This window comes from Gaeumannomyces tritici, assembly GCF_000145635.1.
Source record: "Gaeumannomyces tritici R3-111a-1 unplaced genomic scaffold supercont2.10, whole genome shotgun sequence".
Lineage (NCBI taxonomy): Eukaryota > Fungi > Ascomycota > Sordariomycetes > Magnaporthales > Magnaporthaceae > Gaeumannomyces > Gaeumannomyces tritici.
The window spans coordinates 352,675-369,265 of NW_008804554.1; the positions used below are offsets into that span (position 1 = coordinate 352,675).

Genomic DNA, 16,591 nt, shown 5'->3' on the forward strand with positions numbered 1-16,591 from the left:
CAGCTGCTCATCAAAGAAACAGAGCCAGAAATATCACCTGGAAAACCCCTACTGGAAGACGTTTGACCCATACGTCATTCCACTTCTCGAGAAACCGATGGACCTGAGAAGGCATGAAGAGCTCGACACGAGTAAGGACGTTGTGGTGCCCGAGTAGCTTGGCAAAAACACACCGGGCACCAAGCAGAAGCAGCACAACAAAAAATCACAAACCATGGATGGAACAGGTTTTTGCATGGTATAGACCACGTAATTTTACTTTTTTAGCATTAATGTCGTCTCTAATGACCTGATCAGAGTGTGTCGATTCAACGTCTACCATCCCTGATCATCGTGACAAATTTAAGACATAAGAAAATAAGTCGCAGTTGAGTCACGCCAGTCATCCAAAGGAAGGATAGCCGTCCTCACAGATACTGGAGAGACAGGCACCGACCTACGGCGCATAGACAACCAGCGTGGACAACATTGGGGTATGTAACATGGTTCCTTTCCAATCATCCCTGTAAAAACAACCGCAGAGTTGGCCCATGAAAAATTTGCGAACCACCCTGAATGAAACGCTTATTGCGACTTCTCGTGCTGGGTCGAGACGCGCTGGAGAGAGACAACTGTACAAGAGAGTGAATGTTAGCAAGCTGGAACATGCAAATGGCCAAGATGAAGTGAGCATTGTAAAACTTACCAAAGTCCTCGAGCGACCTCTGCTTCTGGCTGCCCTTGGGGGACTTGCCATGCATGAGGTTGTCGAAGCCGGCGCTGTCCTGCAGGAGGTAGTAGAGACCACCCATGATGCAGAAGACGCCGAACGAGAAGACCCAGATACGGACGACAGCAACAATGTGGGTGGGCTTGTTTCCAACGAACCAGCCGAAGATAGCAAAGAGCGAAGCAACAATGTCGACGATGAAGATGGCGCCCGAGAGCTGCCACGAGGGGATCGAAGACCAGAAGGGACCGTTGGCACGGGTGATGAAGATGAGCCAGTTCTCGGTGAGGGAGATCTCAAGGAAGACGACAGCATCGAGCTGACCGTTGTTCTGGACGATACCACCGTCCTCACCGTGGACGAACATGGTGGTAACGGCAATGAAGGTACCGATGGCCAGGACGACACCGAGCAGGATAGACATACCCCAGAGCTTGGGCAGGTTCCACTTGACGGGAGACTTGGAGAAGGGAGCGTTGTCGTAGGCGATGGCGAGAGTGGCGACGTCAGCAAAGATGGCGATGAAAGCGACAAGCTCGATCTTGAGGGACTGGTTGAGCGCGGCAATCAGGATGCCGAGGTAGATCTCCAGGTGGATGGACAGCGCAATACGGTAGACAACGTAGGCGTACATGCGGTGGAAGATCTGGCGGGAAGTCTTGAGGGCATCGATAATGGCACCCAGACCAGGAGCAAGGAAGACGATGTCGGCGGCGGAGCGAGCGGCGTCGGAGGAACCCTCGACGGCGATACCAGTATCGGCCTTCTTCAGCGAGGGAGCGTCGTTGACACCGTCACCAGTCATGGCAACGAGGTAGCCACGCTGCTGCAGGATCTCGACGACGTTGTACTTGTGCTGGGGGAAGACCTCGGCGAAACCATCGGCAGCCTCAACGAAATCGTAAACCTCAGAGCCGGGCATGTCACCACCACCACCGAGACCGAGGCGCTCAGCGTTGTAGACGTTGGTGCCGAGACCGAGCTGGCGCGAGGTCTCACGAGCGATACCGACGGCGTCACCAGTAAGCATCTTGATGGACAGACCCAGGTTCTTGGCCTCGTTGATGGTGCGGGCAGTGTCGTGGCGCGGGGGGTCAGAGCAGGGCATGATTCCGAGGATCTCCCAAGCACCCTCACCCCGCTTGCGGGCAACACCCAGAGAGCGGAAACCACGGGTAGCGAACTCGGCAACCTTGTTCTTGTAGGCCTGGTCAACCTCCTCCTCGATGGGGTGGTCCTCCTCGACGGTCTTGAGAACGAAAAGCGGGGCACCCTTGACGCAGGTAATGCGCTCGCCCTGGGGGGACTCGACGACGGCGACAACCTTCTTGGAGACGGGGTCAAAGGGGTGGAAGTCGATGACCTTGTACTTGGAGACGGCGGCCTTGGCGCGGGGGTAGTACTTGAGAGCCTTGAGGAAAGCCTTGTCGATGGCGTCGATACCCTTCTTCTTGCGCGAGGCAGCAAGGCAGGCAGTGAGCATCAGGTCTTCGGGCTCGACACCAGCGACAGTGTAGGGCTCGGACAGTGACAGCTTGTTCTTGGTGAGGGTACCGGTCTTGTCAGAGCACAGAATCTCGACACCAGCAAGGGACTCGATGGCGCTGAGCTTCTGGACGATGGCCTTCTTCTTGGCGAGGTAGGCGGCACCGACAGCCATGGTGGTGGTGACGACAGCGGGGAGACCGACGGGCACACCGATGATGGTGATGGCCAGGGTGAACTCGAGGATCTGGACAATGCCGTTGGAGCGGTAGAACGAGGAAACCCAGACAACCAGGTTGGTGAAGACGACCAGGATCAGGAGCACTGTGCCGATGCCGTTGAGGACCTCGGTGAAGTGACCAGTCCCGGCGGAGGCGGCGTTGACGAGAGCGGCGGCGCGACCGACGAAGGTGTTGTCTCCGGTGGCGGTGATGACGACAAAGGCCTCACCACGCTTGACGGCGGACGAGGCGTAGCACTGGTCACCCTTGTGCTTGTCGACAGCGAGGGACTCGCCCGTGATGGCGGACTGGTCAACCTGAAGGAAGGCATCCTCGGTAACGATGCGGCCGTCGGCGGGAATGATGGTACCCTCCTCAACCTGCAGGATATCGCCGGGAACAACCTCGGGAGCCTCAACCTCCTTGAGGTTACCGTCACGGAGAACAACAGCCTTGAGAGCAAGAGTCTTCTTGAGCTCGTCGACAATGGAACCGGCCTGGAACTCCTGGATGAAACCAACACAGGCGTTAAGCAGCAGAAGAGCGATAATGACAGCGAAGTCGACCCTGGACAGAGCGTGTTAGCAACAATGATGCGATGGCGATGCACCCTCGCGAGCCGAATGGACTCGATCGGGTATTGCAGGTGGGGCCGGGAGGGTCTGATGCTTACCAGTGCTGGAGCGCAGCAGCCAGAAGAACGGCAGCCTGTAAAATTGGATGATTGTCAGTTTTTCTGATCGGCGAAACATTGTTTGGACCGTTTTCCCTGACGCAGCAGCGAAACTGGATCCTGTTGGGTGGGCCCACGCGACAGAGCAGCTGTCGCAATCTCTACGCCGCGTCTCTCCTGACTCAACACCCATGCCGGATAGCCGAGGAGCTCGAGCTGCCAGGGCAACCCGGCACAAGCGCCAGCCAAGCAGGATTTTCCTAGTCGCGCTGCCGCCAGGGAAGCGAAAAAAGGGCCGGGTCGGTCACTAACCTCCATGACGAACTGGACGGGACCGATGAAGTACGAGAAGAACTTCAGGATCATGTTCTCCTTCTCCTCCTTCATTTCTGCACTGCGAGTCAGCATCATGTGGTCTCGATTCGTCGCCCAGGCTGCCGGACGACATGCCCAAGGCCCATAGCAAGAGCGTGGTTCAACTTACGGTTAAGGCCGTACTTCTTGCGGCGCGCCTGCACCTCCTGCTCCGTCAGACCCGTGCGAGTCGAGGTTTGCAGCATGTCCTAGAAACCAAAAAGTTAGCATGTCTGTAGCGCACTTCTCGGAAAATCTCCCAAGACTGCACATCCCCCGGATTAAGCCAAGGCGCAACACCAAGGCCGATCGCGACCCTGGCACCTGCGCCTCGGCATCCCGATCATAGAAGGCAGAAATTTGGGAGTGGCAGCACGACAGAGTGGATTCTTACCTCGGGGACAACACGGCCGGCGCCCGGAGCGGCGCCCTCCTCCTCATCTTCCTCATCTTCGTGACCATCGACGGATTCGAGGTCCTCGATGAGGGCATCGATGTCCTCATCTTCCTCCTCCTCCTCAACGGGCTTCTTGGTGATGGCGGGATTCTTCTCGTCGAACTTGCCCGACTCTATCTGCGTGTTCAGCGCAGGGCCGGTGGTGGCATTATTATCAGCCATGGCGGCTGTAGCGTAATGCAGAGAGCACTGCTCGCTGCCCAATTATTGAATGGTAATTAAGAGAGAGAGAGCAGTTTCTGTAGGTGTTCTAGGAGTCGGGGGCCCGAAGGCAGGCGGCGGGGGCTGCGTCGCGTTTTGTTGTCGATCCAACCAGGTTCTAGGGGGTAGACCTCTAGGAAAGGATGCGCACACGAACGGAGTCTAGCAAGAGGGAGGGAACTCCGTGTCAGTTTTGGGCCAGACTGTTGGGTTGAGGTCCGAGGGTGTGTTGGGTGGTCTATGCAGATGGTGACGAAATGTGCGAGCGGTGCAAGCATTTATGCCTCGCAGCAGCTGGGGTACGGGAGATAGGAGGAGGGGGAAAGCAAATAGGGAGCGGCAACGGGCTGGCGCAAAGCAGACAGTGGCGCATGAGAACCGGCGCCACGACCGAGGTAAAGACCCAAGGTTGCGGCAGGGCGGGCATTGGCTTGGGAGAATCCTGAAGCGCAATGTTCTCGGCGTCCTTGCGGTTTGACCAAGTCCGTGGGTGACAGGTAGGTGAAGGCAAAGTGACGAGTGGCGGCCCGGAGGCTTTTTCTCTTGGGAAGCAGTGCAAAAAAAAAAAAAAAAAAAAAAAAGCGCAGGGAATGGGCGACGAGGAAAGGATGTCGGTAGTGGCGGTGGTTGTGGTTGTGGTAAACAGAGTTATGCTTCTGCTTGAAACTCACCTCGCGATGATTGACCGAGGACGACGGCAACCTCTAGGACGAATGCCTTCCGTAGTGTGAGTGAGAAAGAGAGGGAAAAGGCAGGAACGGAAGAGGGTGGAAGGCGCCGATTTTATTCACAGCGCAACGCAGCGAGAGCGTGCCGTCGCTGCATCTCCATGACAGGCAAGAGACACACACACAGTGGTCGGACGGTACCGTATCGGTCATTCAAAGGGGAATCCACCCACACCCACACCCACACAGAGCCACGGGCACCCTGCCGCGCCCTGGGACCCATGTGGTGCGGAGCCTTTCTCGGCAACAGGAGCAAGTCGAACTGGCCCCCCAGCACCCAGCAAAAGCCCAGCCCGGGGCGGGCAGAAGCACAGGAGGCAAAGCAAGCTTCCAGGTTCCAGCGGCCGGCCCAGTGGCCCACGGGCCAACTTCGTTTTCTCCTCCACCCAAGGAGTGGAGTGCGACGTCCTGCAGGGCTTGTCCCTGTGTACCTGCGAGCTCCGATCAAGAGCTCCATATCAGCCAATCGCGCCCGCCCAATCGAGGCCGCCCCGGCTGCAATTGGAGAAGTCGGGGAGCTGCAATAATCTCGCAAAGTCGCCAGGTACCCGTTTCTTTTCCCCCACTCTACCAAAATTCGAATTGCCTGCTGTGGTTGCTTTTTTTTTTTCTTTTACTCTCGCACGCCCCCCTCCGGCAGGCCGTCCAATCTCGCAGGACGCATGCACCCTCCGCTGCACCTTCTCCACCCCCCTTCCTCGCCGGTCCCACGCGCTTCCCGTTTGGGACCGGCCGTCCAGGGGTTTACGTTTGTGTGTTGTGTGTGGGTGAGAGAGAAGAGAGCTCGGCCGCACCGTAACAGCGCAAAAGTCGAGCCTCGTCGTGAGGGATTTTTGTTTTGCGGCACCCTGGGAGCCTCCCTGGGCTGGCGCTACCGTAATCGCGTCTCGCCTTTCCGCTTCCGTTTCTCTGGTTCGCCTCTGCTCCTCCACCCCCGTCACATTCACGCGCTCCCTCCCTCCCCCCGGTCTTTCGCCTGGCAGCCGAATGACGACAGCTCTGAGCTCTCTGCTGCACAATACAGTTGCGATCCAGGCGAGTTTGTGGCGGTCAGCCCGAAACGCGAGAATCCCACGCGCAAATCCCGTGTCCATCCGAGGAGTTGACCGTTCTGACGGATGACATTTGCAAAGCAGCGGGATGAGATAATGCCCGTGTTTCTTCATTCTTTGTCTCCGGACCCTGCCAGGACCCTCCAGGACCAGTGTGCTCGCTCATTGGCGGGTTTATTTCATTTGTGTGCATAATGTGGCCGTGGAATGTGCAAGGCCGTTGTCATGTTCCATACCAAAATGACGATAATAATACAGAGCATTGATAGGACGTTCAGGAGCCGGACAAGGTTTGAAGATTGGCTCGCATGGCACATCGAAATGCGAGCGCTCTCTCTCGCTGCACTGCGGCACTGCACAGGCAAGTGACCTGCCTCTAGAAGAGCGGAAGTGGAGGGGGATTCGAACCCGGTTGTAAGCCTGGGTGGCCCTCCTTCACCTGGCCCTGTGTGTGTGCCGTGTCACCCCTTCGATGCGATGCGATGACGGGAGGCGACAAGCGCCGGCGCATCGGCTGCATGGCACCATCGAGCAGGCAGCGCACGCACCAAATGGTGGTCTTGTAGTGGGCAATGGCCAAGTTTTTGTTTACGTTGGTCGGGTCGCCTGTTGGGGGGACGGAGGGAGGGCCCCCATGCCATCCATGGGCGGACAGCGAGAAAAGCAGCTAGCAACGCGCCGCTAGCAGAACAAACAAAACAGCGGCAACGGCAAGCAACAAGCTTCGTCCTACCCTGGGACACGCCCGCCATGGGTTTTGGGGACGGGGGTCATCCCTTGTCTGCCTCTCTGAAGCGCTGGGGCTTTGACTTGGACGAGCCGACCAGGGTGCAGGGGCAATTGTTGCTGGAACGTTTCTGTCAAGGAATCCTTTGATTGTGGCGGCCTTTCAGAAAGACGAAAACGGTCGGAAGGACTGCGGTCGTCGCATCAAAGTGCTGGAAGCGGCGAGGAAAGGATGGATGATCAGCGACATCGGTTTAACTTGCCACATAAAGCTGGAGTGAAGACAAAGAAAAACGATACGGAATGGAAAGAAATACAACAGATTACAGCCAATGCCAAAGAAGAGACGGCATCGAAGCGCCCAGAGCTTTCGCCCGAAGACGGAACCAGCCAGATATCACACGAATGACACGTCCGCGCGCCCCATGAAACAGGGGAACTCGACGATACAGAAACTGGCCTAGTAGGGGACGACGACGTGCATCCATTCTCTGTTTTATCTTCTCTATGCGCGCGCGAGCGCAAAAGAAGAATACCGCCAAGCCGCCGAAAACCGCCGTTCTTGCCAACGCAATGACGTCGAGGGTGAACAAGAGAACCCAGACATTACCGATCGCCCGCCTGTGGCAGCATGCCAAGTCGGTCCGGTAACATCGAGGCTTTTTTTTTTACCCTTTACTTCTTTTGATATCAGCCAGGGCAAAAGCCGAGACGGGACAAAAAAAAAAAGTACAGGAAGTACACAGACACGAACGACACGAGCCTGCCGCGGCGATCAGAACGCCTTTCAAACGCCCGATCCCCCCTATCGTGGATACTGTTGCCTGCCGCTCTTTTTCGTTTGTTCAGTCGTGATTGTAGATTTGCAGGGTTTTGGCACCGTCCCTTTCGGAGATACTTGAATGGACCGGCGGCGCCGGTACTTGATGGGTGGGTGGGTTCTTCCGGCCCTCGGCTTGCTCCATCCTGTTTTTTTTTCTCCTCTGCAGGCTGCCCACCGTGTAGTTCTTTTTGATTTATCATTACGCATCCCTTCCCTGGAGATTTGTCGGCTTTGACATACTGACAGACAGACACTAGGCGACCGTTGCAATTGCCACAGCACCGTTAGATCATCGGTTAACGGCAAGCCCTTTGTCGGCTTCTCGGGAACTATTTAGCTGTCGGTCTCGCCGGCAACCAAGGCTCTGGATCCGGGCTAGAAGTGAGGCTGGAATTGGAAGCACAGTGTGTGGTGGGGTCGGGAAGAACAGGGACTGGAGCAGTAAAAACCGGTGCATATCCGGAGTGCAGACCCGGAACGATTCTCAAGCTAAAGCCAGCACTCCCACTTTTTCGATAGGCTGCTGCACCGGTCGGCCTTGTCGGCCACTCACCAAGCTTCGCGCCCAGAAAGCCCAGGCCTCTTAGTTCCCGCGGGACACAGGCGGCCATGCCGCGCGAACGCATCACGCTCCACGTACATCCTAGTGACAATCCTCTCACCGAAGAGAAGGGAGAAGAAAAAGAGGGTGGCAGCGGTCTAGTCTTGCTGTTCCTATTTCCAGCCAGCCCAGGGCTGCCACAAACATTGATCAATCCTGGAAATGCCTCACACGAGAAGGGCAACAAAGACGGCAGCAAGTATGTGGCCAATCCAAGACAAATCTCACCTCATTCGTTGGGTGGTCGCGTGCATGGGTTTGTATGCATGGAAAACGTCTCCCGGTTCCGAGCATGACCACCACCACCACCATCTCCATCGGTTAGAACAGGTTCCTTCTTTACCCCGTATTCCCTGCCTTCCCCCGGATCATTCCAGAATTTCGCCTCACACCAGTTCAGGAAACCGATAGCGCCGACATGTTTGGGGATTGGTTGTTTTTTTTGTTCCTCTTCCTGCGGCTGCGGCTGCTCCTGCTGCTGCCCCAATACCAAGACCTGCACGGTGCGACGCTGTATGGCTCGTCCACCGACTTTCCTTTCCTGGGCTGGTCTTATTCTTTTCGCCATCTATATTCCCTCCTGCAGCTGCCGGTGAGGGTGTAAAAAAAGCGACTCCACCCCCGGAACACTAAAATGCCTCGCACGTCGCTGCCAAGAGCCAAGGGACCTCTCCCATCGGCGAGAGCCTAGATCTACGGCCGACAAAAAGACAAAGACCGTGGGGATGCGCTCTTGGTGTTCGCATCAAGGCTTTTCGTCCTCTCTTACCCCATATCATTTTCCAAGTGCCGAGGTGTGGAAGTGAGAACGTGAGGTTCCGCTCGTGACGTCTTTACGTGCCCTCCATCCCTCCCTCCCTGGTACGTTAGGAACTGGATAGTTATTAGCAGGTGCCGTGCTATCAAATCTCGCTCATCGGTCACGGCACATGCCTGCCTACAAAAAGGCGATGGTTCACCGTGTCATGCCCGCGTGCTTGGCAACCCTGCGAGGGGAGCCATCGCGGCGCGCGCGCCCCTTCGTCATGTCCCGTCTCCGTAGGCGGGGGAAGGGAATAAAAAAAAAAAGGGGGGGGGGAAACAAGACGCAACAAGCAACTGGAGCAAGCAAGCAAGCATCATGGCGCGCGGACCCGAATGTTGCAGAATGCGATTAACGAGCCCATCGCCTCTAGGGCAATCACCACCCCCTTTCCTCCCAGTCGGCCCGCACCTTTTTTTTCTCTGGAAGGCGTTTCTTGGCATAGAGCGAGACATGTCGGGGGACCGGCAAAAGAAGGGCGGCATGCAGATCGGCCGGACCACGCACCCACGCCAGACAGGGGAAGCGGGCTTTCCTCTGAGCCATTGACCAATGATCCGCGCGACCCCAATGGAAAATTGGATGGGGGGTCGATTTGCCGGTGGGTTCCTCTTTACTGCTCCTCTGCCCCTGCGGGGTCCCATAAAACCCGCGGGATGCCTGGTGTGCTGTTGTGTTGTGGTGGGGTCGATATGAGCTCGGGGAAAATAAAGAAAACAACGAGGCTCCATCCATTTCTCTATCGAGTTTCCCTGATGAGGCAGGCATTCGTGCGAGTTCCCCCTCAGCTGGGCAAAACGGCACAGCGTTCCCGCGCCCGGGCCTCCCTGGAACGGTGGGCGAACCGGGGGTGTGGGCCGAGGGATAAACGTTAAACGGGCTGGGAAACCAAATAAACTACCGCATTTGGACAAAGGCTCCAAACAGGTCCCTCCCCCTTCGTCCCCTCCCCCTTGCTGCCGCCAGGCGGCGTCCCATGTGCGTGCGTGACGCGGAACTTGCTCCCATTCCCATATGCCCATTATGGCAGGGCCGGGTCAGAGAGAGATTACCGCTTTGTCGAAATGCTACCCTTATTATCGTTCTTATCCTCGAGGGAGATTTACTCTATACTTTCTTTTTGCGGTTGAGGCTACCTATCTCCTAGGTTGGTCCACAGCACCCACCCAAAGCCCGTTTATCGCCAAGCAGGGGACAAGCCAAGGCTCGGGGGGTTTTTTTTTTTTTGATGGCTCGTCAGTCACTTGGCTATTACTAGCCGTAGAGGACGGGCAAGGTAGCCGCCGAGGCGCAAACGCCACCAAAGCGTTGGTGCGCCCGCCGCAGGGCCGCCGCGCAACCCACAGGCTTTCGATATGGGGTAGGTATGGAGGTGTGATGGTGGGTGGGTGGGCAGCATCAACTTCCTCCGAGATGGCCATTTCTGTCTCGCGACTGTTGAGCCGGACGGCGAGCTACGTAGCATGTATCGTAGACAAAAAAAAAGGTCTCACTATGGCTGCGCGGTTTTTGTTTCTTGTTTGCCCGCGTGATGCGTACCTTGGTCGAGGTACTTGTCATGCCCATCGCTTGCGAGATATCGCTCACCCAAGCCGGCTCCCACCCCAGAGTCCTAGACACAGGTCCTACAAACAGACCGCTCGTTTGGGGTAGCGTCAGATGGGGGACTCGGGCAGTTGGCCTTGGCGGCTCTGCGTCTTGTGCGACCACGGCTTGGCCGTCCGCCCTGTCGTCGTGCTGTGTGGTGGTGTGTCTGTGTCTGAGTGTGTGGGAGGGTGGTCCAAGCTCGGCCGTGGCCACTAGGGGAGTGACAAAAAAAAAGACTGCCTCGCCCGCCTCGCGCGTCTCCTCGGATCTGGACGCGCCGGCCGGGCGGTGAAGGAAGGTCTGCCTGGCCGGCTGAATCGTTGATTTCCCTGGCACCTACTGCTGCACTCAGAAGCTCCAGTTCGTGTGTCGCCCCCCCTTCCGCCCATCCATGCTTTCTGGGCCACGGTGGGGCCTTCAAAATGCTTTGAGCCAATCGATTTAGTCGCGCACTCACTAGAAGACACCCGACTCTTGACTCGTTGTGCCCGCGGGGTCCCTGCATTTTTCGTGGAGTCGGCCATCCTCCTTCACTTTTCCCTTCCAATCACAGGGCGCGTAAGCCCGTACGGGTAAGGTTGCGTTGTTTGGCTTGCAGCTGGACGAATACCTCAGAACAACATCTATAGTTGGCGGCCAGCCAACCACGCTGCCTTCCCCAAATCCCCTCACCGAGACTTTTTCGGCCCACCAGACCCGGGGGCGACGGACGGAGGACGCGGGTGCGGGTATTCCCCCCTCTCCTCATCCGCCACAACATTATGCATGAAATTTCGGAGGATGTGGTTAATGAAATGTTTGGCGGGCCGGCGGCGGTTGTGCTGGCACATATCGATGGAGTGAACCCGCTCCAGCAGCCAGCGAGGACCCTCCGCATCAACTGCACACACATGAGATGGTGAACGATGCCGTCTGATGCGCGGCCGCCCGTTCGGGCCTGTTTGTTTACTTTTTTTCCCCTCTTCTATGTATTTTTGTCCCTTGGCCCCTTTTCCCTTGTCGGCAAGCGAGCTGGCGGGCGATGGACCCCTGATGTCATCGTCGCCTAATCTCAAGCTGCTGGCCGGTGGGTATCGACGGATGGGTGGATGGATGGATGGATGGCATGCAAAACGCGCATTCAATATTTGATACTGATTTGGATATGGAAATGTTATCATTTGGCAAAACCAAAGCTCAAGCTAATTGCGCACCCCAGGTGCCCGCGCTCATTTCCAGCATGTGCCGGCCGCAAAGACGCCGTCCATCCAAGGGGCTGCGTCACCGGGACAGGGACTCGAGATGGGTGCGGCCAGAACGGCACGACGGCTGCCAGGTGCCACAGAGATCTCTACCCGCTACACTAAAACATCGGCCGCTACGCCCTCTCTCTGGCAACCGTCTCTTGTTTTCCTTCCATCGGCTCTATTGGGAAGGGACCTCCTTGCTTCGGCCCTTTTTTTTCTTCCTTCCTTCTGGGGCTGGGGCTGGGGCTCCCAGTGCCGCTTAGACGCCACGCTAAGCTTCAGGTTGGATGTCACAATCCTTGATCCCCACCCATCTGGCCTGCGGGAAGAAGTGTTTGGACATGATATCTCACCAACCCAGAACGCTGCCTGCCTGCCTGCCTTTTTTCTTACTCTTTATCCTAGGCAACCAAACGTAGACGTCTGAAACAACCCCTTGGCCCGCCAGCTCTCAAACCCGCCCTTTGAAACAATTTGTGGCACTCCCGTCCCGTGGTTACTTCTCTGTCCGATGGAATCCCGCAACGGCTGGCAAAAGAAACAAACTTGCCCCATGTGCTACCTAACCTTGTATGGCAATATCGAGGTAGCCTCTTGACTGGACGAACCACCGACTCCCTACCGTCGGGAGCAGGAGAGTCAGGGGACGCGGCCTTTGTCAGGACCAGGAGAGACCATCGTCCGTCTGTCCGCCCAGCTCGAGTCAACCGGGTGGCAGGACCACGGGGCGCGCGCATTGCCTGCAACACGGACACAGAGGAGTTGGCGCGCATTGTGCCGCCGAACGTCCAAGGAAACATGCAGGGTCTTGGCAGAGCGCGTGGTTTTGTCCGCCCGCTTGCCTCGTCCATCTGACGGGGCGATCTGGTCTGGGCGGCTGTTGGGGGGTGGGTAAGAGGCAACGCAGGCTGCTTGTCCCAGCACAGCACGACCCTTTTCTCAATCCTGATATTGGCTTCGCGTCCTCTCCTGCACCTCAGCGTCCTCCGTGAAACCTTTTTTGCGGCCTTGTCGGGCTGGGCAGGATAGCCTTCCGCGGCCCAAAAGGAAACAAAAAGGCTTTTTTTTTTGCTCATTGCGACGTAGTGTGGTAGTTTATCCTTGGTACCGCAGTCAAAGTTGACATGGCGTCCGGCAGCCCGTGCTTTGCTTCGGCCAACGTTCTCTTCTGTTCATGGTGTCTGTTTCAAGCTTCCCCTCCTAGAACGACCAGCTTTGGAAAATTGGAGGATATCATGGTGATATTTGGCAGACTCCCACGTCGTCTGACAGATCAGATGGATGACTCGGGCCAAGCAGAATACCTATCTATCGGACAACTTCCCGCCCGGCAAAGGTTGTGGCACCAAACAACGTGATACCTTGGATGCAAACGATACTGGCCCCATCTGCCCGTCGGTCCCATGAACATGGACGACGGCGCGGGCCGACTCGGGACGTCACGGGGTTGGGAGCAAATGTGGTCGGGTTGACCAGACGGCCTCAAGGCGCCGAAAACAGAAAGGGGCCGGAGAGACAGTTTTCGTCCGTCCGGCATCGGACTGACTTCCATCCAACCGTGTATTTTAGAGGGCGGCAACCTAAACCCTTCTTAAATCGTCTTCCCCGTATAACTCTCGGTGGGCTGTTGGTGTTTAGCTCTCCCCCACCCGCTCAGCCTCGTATCATGGCAGTCGTCGGATGCATGAAAGAAACGTTTCTACACAGCCACCTTTTCCAACTGCCGCCCCGAGGTTGCAACCCGAAGCAGGGAATGTGTTCCGATACAGCCGGAGAGGGAAACTAGAGGCGCTTGAAACATTCTGGATGGGTCATGCATGAACCTTTTGTTCCCCTTACCTTTTTTTGCTTCGATGCATGACGCTTTCAATCTTGCTTCACTAAACCTCCCGTCACCAAGCGTGGATGGTCGTCATTGGAGTGCAGAGCAAAGTAAAGACAGGAGCGATGAGGGGATATTGAAGATAGAGGCAAAAGTCAAATCAAGTACCCACGGGATGACATTTATATCCGATAAAGCGGCTTCTTCTTAACCACCGCTCTCTTGCAGCGCAATGAATACGACGTCGCGACGTATTGGATGCTGTTTAGCATGCTTTGCTAAATGGATAGCTACCTACTTACTGAGAATATGGCCAAGGGAACGCATATGCACAAACACCCTCCCATACGCCCGGATATATATAAGGGTGATAAACCGTGATAGTCTTGACCTGGATGTGGAGACATGTATGGTAGACGGAGAGCACGACAATATGCCGACACAACCAGCATATCTCCGCGATTAGATCACCACCCGACGGCCCTGTTATATTCAGCCTCTTCCTTGACCGATGCACGTACACTATCGCATGTCGACCAACAAACACATTCATCCCAAGAGCAGACTACGCCAGGTTCCTACAGAGGGAGCAACACAACCCCAAAGAGGACAGGGGCTGTTATTATATCACGTATACCACGAATATCATCGTAGGGATCTCAGTCTATATCATCTACGCTCCGTATTTATTCGTGACCACGAAGCAAGACACAACGGTACTTTCGATGGCAAATAGCCTTGTCTATCTCTATAGACGCCGTCGCTCATCTCCATGCCCCTGGATTCCCGAATGCAGAACATAAACAAGCAGTGACAGAAGACATCAATTCATAGTCAAACGCAGCGGTAACCTGTTGCAAGGCATAAAACACAGAACACAGCGTGTCACAATAAAACTGAAATGGTGTAATCAATGAAGCGTCTATAAGTATAAAGGGACAACCCGTAGCATTCAGCTACAAGCTGACAGTTCTTGTGCGATACGAACGGAGATGGCGGTAAGGGGGCTCTCTAAATCGTCGTCGAGCCGGCAAGCAGAGACAGGTCACGTCTAATGCTTTGCGGTGACCTTGTCGCCGGTCAGCGCCTCGACATAGGTTTTGGCCCTGAACAGATGGTAAGAAACTTGGTCAGCAACACGTCACATCCACCTCGCCGGGGGCATCCTAGATGATCAGCAGAAACTCACATGTCACCCATGGCCACCATGCAGATCGTCTGCCAGACACCAAGGCCGATGCGCGGGGTCACACCGCGGTACAGGCCCTTGATGCCGTTGGAGTCGTAGATATACTTGAACGTGTTGCCCACAGTCATCTTCTTGGGGCGGTTGGGATCCTCCTTTTTGCTCTGCATCTCGACTCGGATGACCTCGATTGGCTGGTTCCAAGCCGAGAGGCCACCACCAAGACCAGAAGCCAGGATCTTCTCCCCGGCGCTGAGCTTCTCGCCGTGCTCCTTGCCCGTCACGCGACGGATGCCCTGCTCGGCCAGACGCGAGAGACCGAAGCGCGAGCCCCAGTTGGTCATTTGCCGGATAGCGACGGCGTTGACACCCTTGTTGATGCCCCGGATTCCCTCACGGCGGTAGATGTCCATGAAGGTGGCCCAGGTGCCGGGGGCAGCCTGGCCGGTTGCGGCCAGCTTGTGCTTGGTGATCTCGACCGTCTTCATGCAGGTGCAGAAGCCCATGGTGGCGTAGGCCTGCGCCACGCCGCCGACAACACCGCCCGAGATGCCACCCACGAACTCAGAGGCGCCAGCGGCGCGGGCGTAGTACTCGGCCTCCGAGGCAACGAAGAGCAGCACGGCGCCCTTGGTGGAGGCCTCGATCCAGGCCCATGGGATCAGGCCCTGGTAGACTGTTTGTTCGCACAAAAAACGTGTCAGTTTTGCGCCGAGTGAAAGCCATCGGTCTCGGGGCCACTAGTCAAAACGGACGAGCAACAGGGCAACTTACAACCAAGAACACCACCACGGGCCCAGATGCGGCCCAGGGCAGAAGCCATGCTGTCGCCGCGGTTGGCGGCCATCGTGGTTTTGGCGACCTCGAGGGGCTGACCCAGGGTGGTGACCTCAAACATGTTGAGGCCGGCGCCGAGCAGCAGGTTGGAGAACTTGATGGGCTTCTTCTCCAGCTGCTGGACGGTGGCACCAGGGGCGCCCGAGGCACCGGGGACGGGGGCGGCGGCAGACATGGCTCGGCGGGTTGTGTGCGGCGGGGGAGGGGCCTGACCAAGGCAGTAGGGTGCTTCTTCGCAGAGGGGGGTTTCTCTCCGAAACCTGAGAGAAGGGCGAGGCTGGCTGGTTTTGTAGCTGCGTGGGCTGTCGGCCGCGAAGCTAGACAAGAACCGGCGGGGTATTGACTCGCGCGGTATACAATGTAGATATAGTAGAGCTGCTGGGATCGAGGGGTTCACCGTCTGCCGAGGTCGCAGTCGAGTCGATTGGTTTGCAACTAGATTATCTGATGGGCCGATCTGCCTGGTGCGCAACCACAGGGGTCAGCTTCAGCAAGTCCGCGGCTTCTAGCGCCTCGCAACACCTCGTAACACCTCGTAATGCCGACGGGGACAAGCAAAAAATGGAGCCGCGACTGTTTGGGCGGCAACGACTCGTCTCGATTTGCACGTGCAATGGGCCCGCAGGGCTGGGCGGATGCAGCAGCGTTGTGTCGGTGGCTAATGCTCTAGCATAATGCGCCGTCTGCTGCGTGGGGGTTCGGGGGCTGGTGCGGGCTGGGCTCAGGCAGGAAAGGGGAGTGAAGCTTACCACGGTCAATGGTGTGTCAATGAAACGAGTCTGTGTCGTCTCTGGGGATGGCGAGGAAGAGTCTGTGAGGGTATTCGGACTCTGGCTGGAGACAGAAGACTGGAGACGGAAGATGATGGGAAGGGGCAGCCAGTTCAATCGAGCTCAGTGCCAGCTTGCGCAACCCGAGCGGCTGCAGTAAGCGGGGCCTGTGCTGTCCGGACAAGACCCACCAAATTGCGCGAGCACCGCCAAATCACAGGGGTGGCAGCTTGCTGGGCTCAACAGGAGCCGCCCAATTGCTGCCGTCATCCCAACCATTGGGGGGATCTGGCAAATTTTCAGCCCAGCCCGATCCAACCAAATCCACCGC

The 16,591-nt window shown here is 56.8% G+C and overlaps 3 protein-coding genes across 3 annotated transcripts; 1 reads left to right on the forward strand and 2 right to left on the reverse strand.

The window, feature by feature from the left end:
• Positions 1-168: 168 nt before the first annotated feature.
• On the reverse strand, positions 169-4,995 carry GGTG_12965 (plasma membrane ATPase). The gene is made up of 7 exons (XM_009230867.1): positions 4,772-4,995; positions 3,837-4,262; positions 3,573-3,651; positions 3,401-3,477; positions 3,089-3,123; positions 686-2,982; positions 169-611 (listed from the first exon to the last, which is right to left on the reverse strand). Exons 2-7 carry the CDS (start codon positions 4,059-4,061, stop codon positions 565-567), a joined length of 2,760 nt encoding a protein of 919 aa, XP_009229131.1. The 5' UTR covers positions 4,062-4,262; positions 4,772-4,995; the 3' UTR covers positions 169-564.
• A 3,453-nt stretch (positions 4,996-8,448) lies between these two features.
• Positions 8,449-8,836, forward strand: GGTG_12966 (hypothetical protein; the record flags this gene model as incomplete). Its single annotated transcript, XM_009230868.1, has 2 exons — positions 8,449-8,533; positions 8,688-8,836. The coding sequence occupies 2 exons, from the start codon at positions 8,449-8,451 to the stop codon at positions 8,834-8,836; spliced, it is 234 nt and encodes a 77-aa protein (XP_009229132.1).
• A 5,313-nt stretch (positions 8,837-14,149) lies between these two features.
• On the reverse strand, positions 14,150-16,457 carry GGTG_12967 (mitochondrial DNA replication protein YHM2). The gene is made up of 4 exons (XM_009230869.1): positions 16,240-16,457; positions 15,428-15,951; positions 14,657-15,329; positions 14,150-14,573 (listed from the first exon to the last, which is right to left on the reverse strand). The coding sequence occupies exons 2-4, from the start codon at positions 15,663-15,665 to the stop codon at positions 14,519-14,521; spliced, it is 966 nt and encodes a 321-aa protein (XP_009229133.1). The 5' UTR covers positions 15,666-15,951; positions 16,240-16,457; the 3' UTR covers positions 14,150-14,518.
• Positions 16,458-16,591: the final 134 nt, after the last annotated feature.

What these genes read in the sequence shown, in the direction of transcription:
- GGTG_12965 (XM_009230867.1), bottom strand. Translation starts at nt 4,061, where the DNA reads ATGGCTGATAATAATGCCACCACCGGCCCTGCGCTGAACACGCAGATA. An exon ending in CAAGAAGTACGGCCTTAACC is followed by an intron (nt 3,478 to 3,572) that starts GTAAGTTGAACC and finishes CTCGCAGTGCAG; the next exon opens with AAATGAAGGAGGAGAAGGAG. An exon ending in CCGTCCAGTTCGTCATGGAG is followed by an intron (nt 3,124 to 3,400) that starts GTTAGTGACCGA and finishes CCAATTTTACAG; the next exon opens with GCTGCCGTTCTTCTGGCTGC.
- GGTG_12967 (XM_009230869.1), bottom strand. Translation starts at nt 15,665, where the DNA reads ATGTCTGCCGCCGCCCCCGTCCCCGGTGCCTCGGGCGCCCCTGGTGCC. An exon ending in CCGTGGTGGTGTTCTTGGTT is followed by an intron (nt 15,330 to 15,427) that starts GTAAGTTGCCCT and finishes GCGAACAAACAG; the next exon opens with TCTACCAGGGCCTGATCCCA. An exon ending in ATGGTGGCCATGGGTGACAT is followed by an intron (nt 14,574 to 14,656) that starts GTGAGTTTCTGC and finishes CCATCTGTTCAG; the next exon opens with GGCCAAAACCTATGTCGAGG.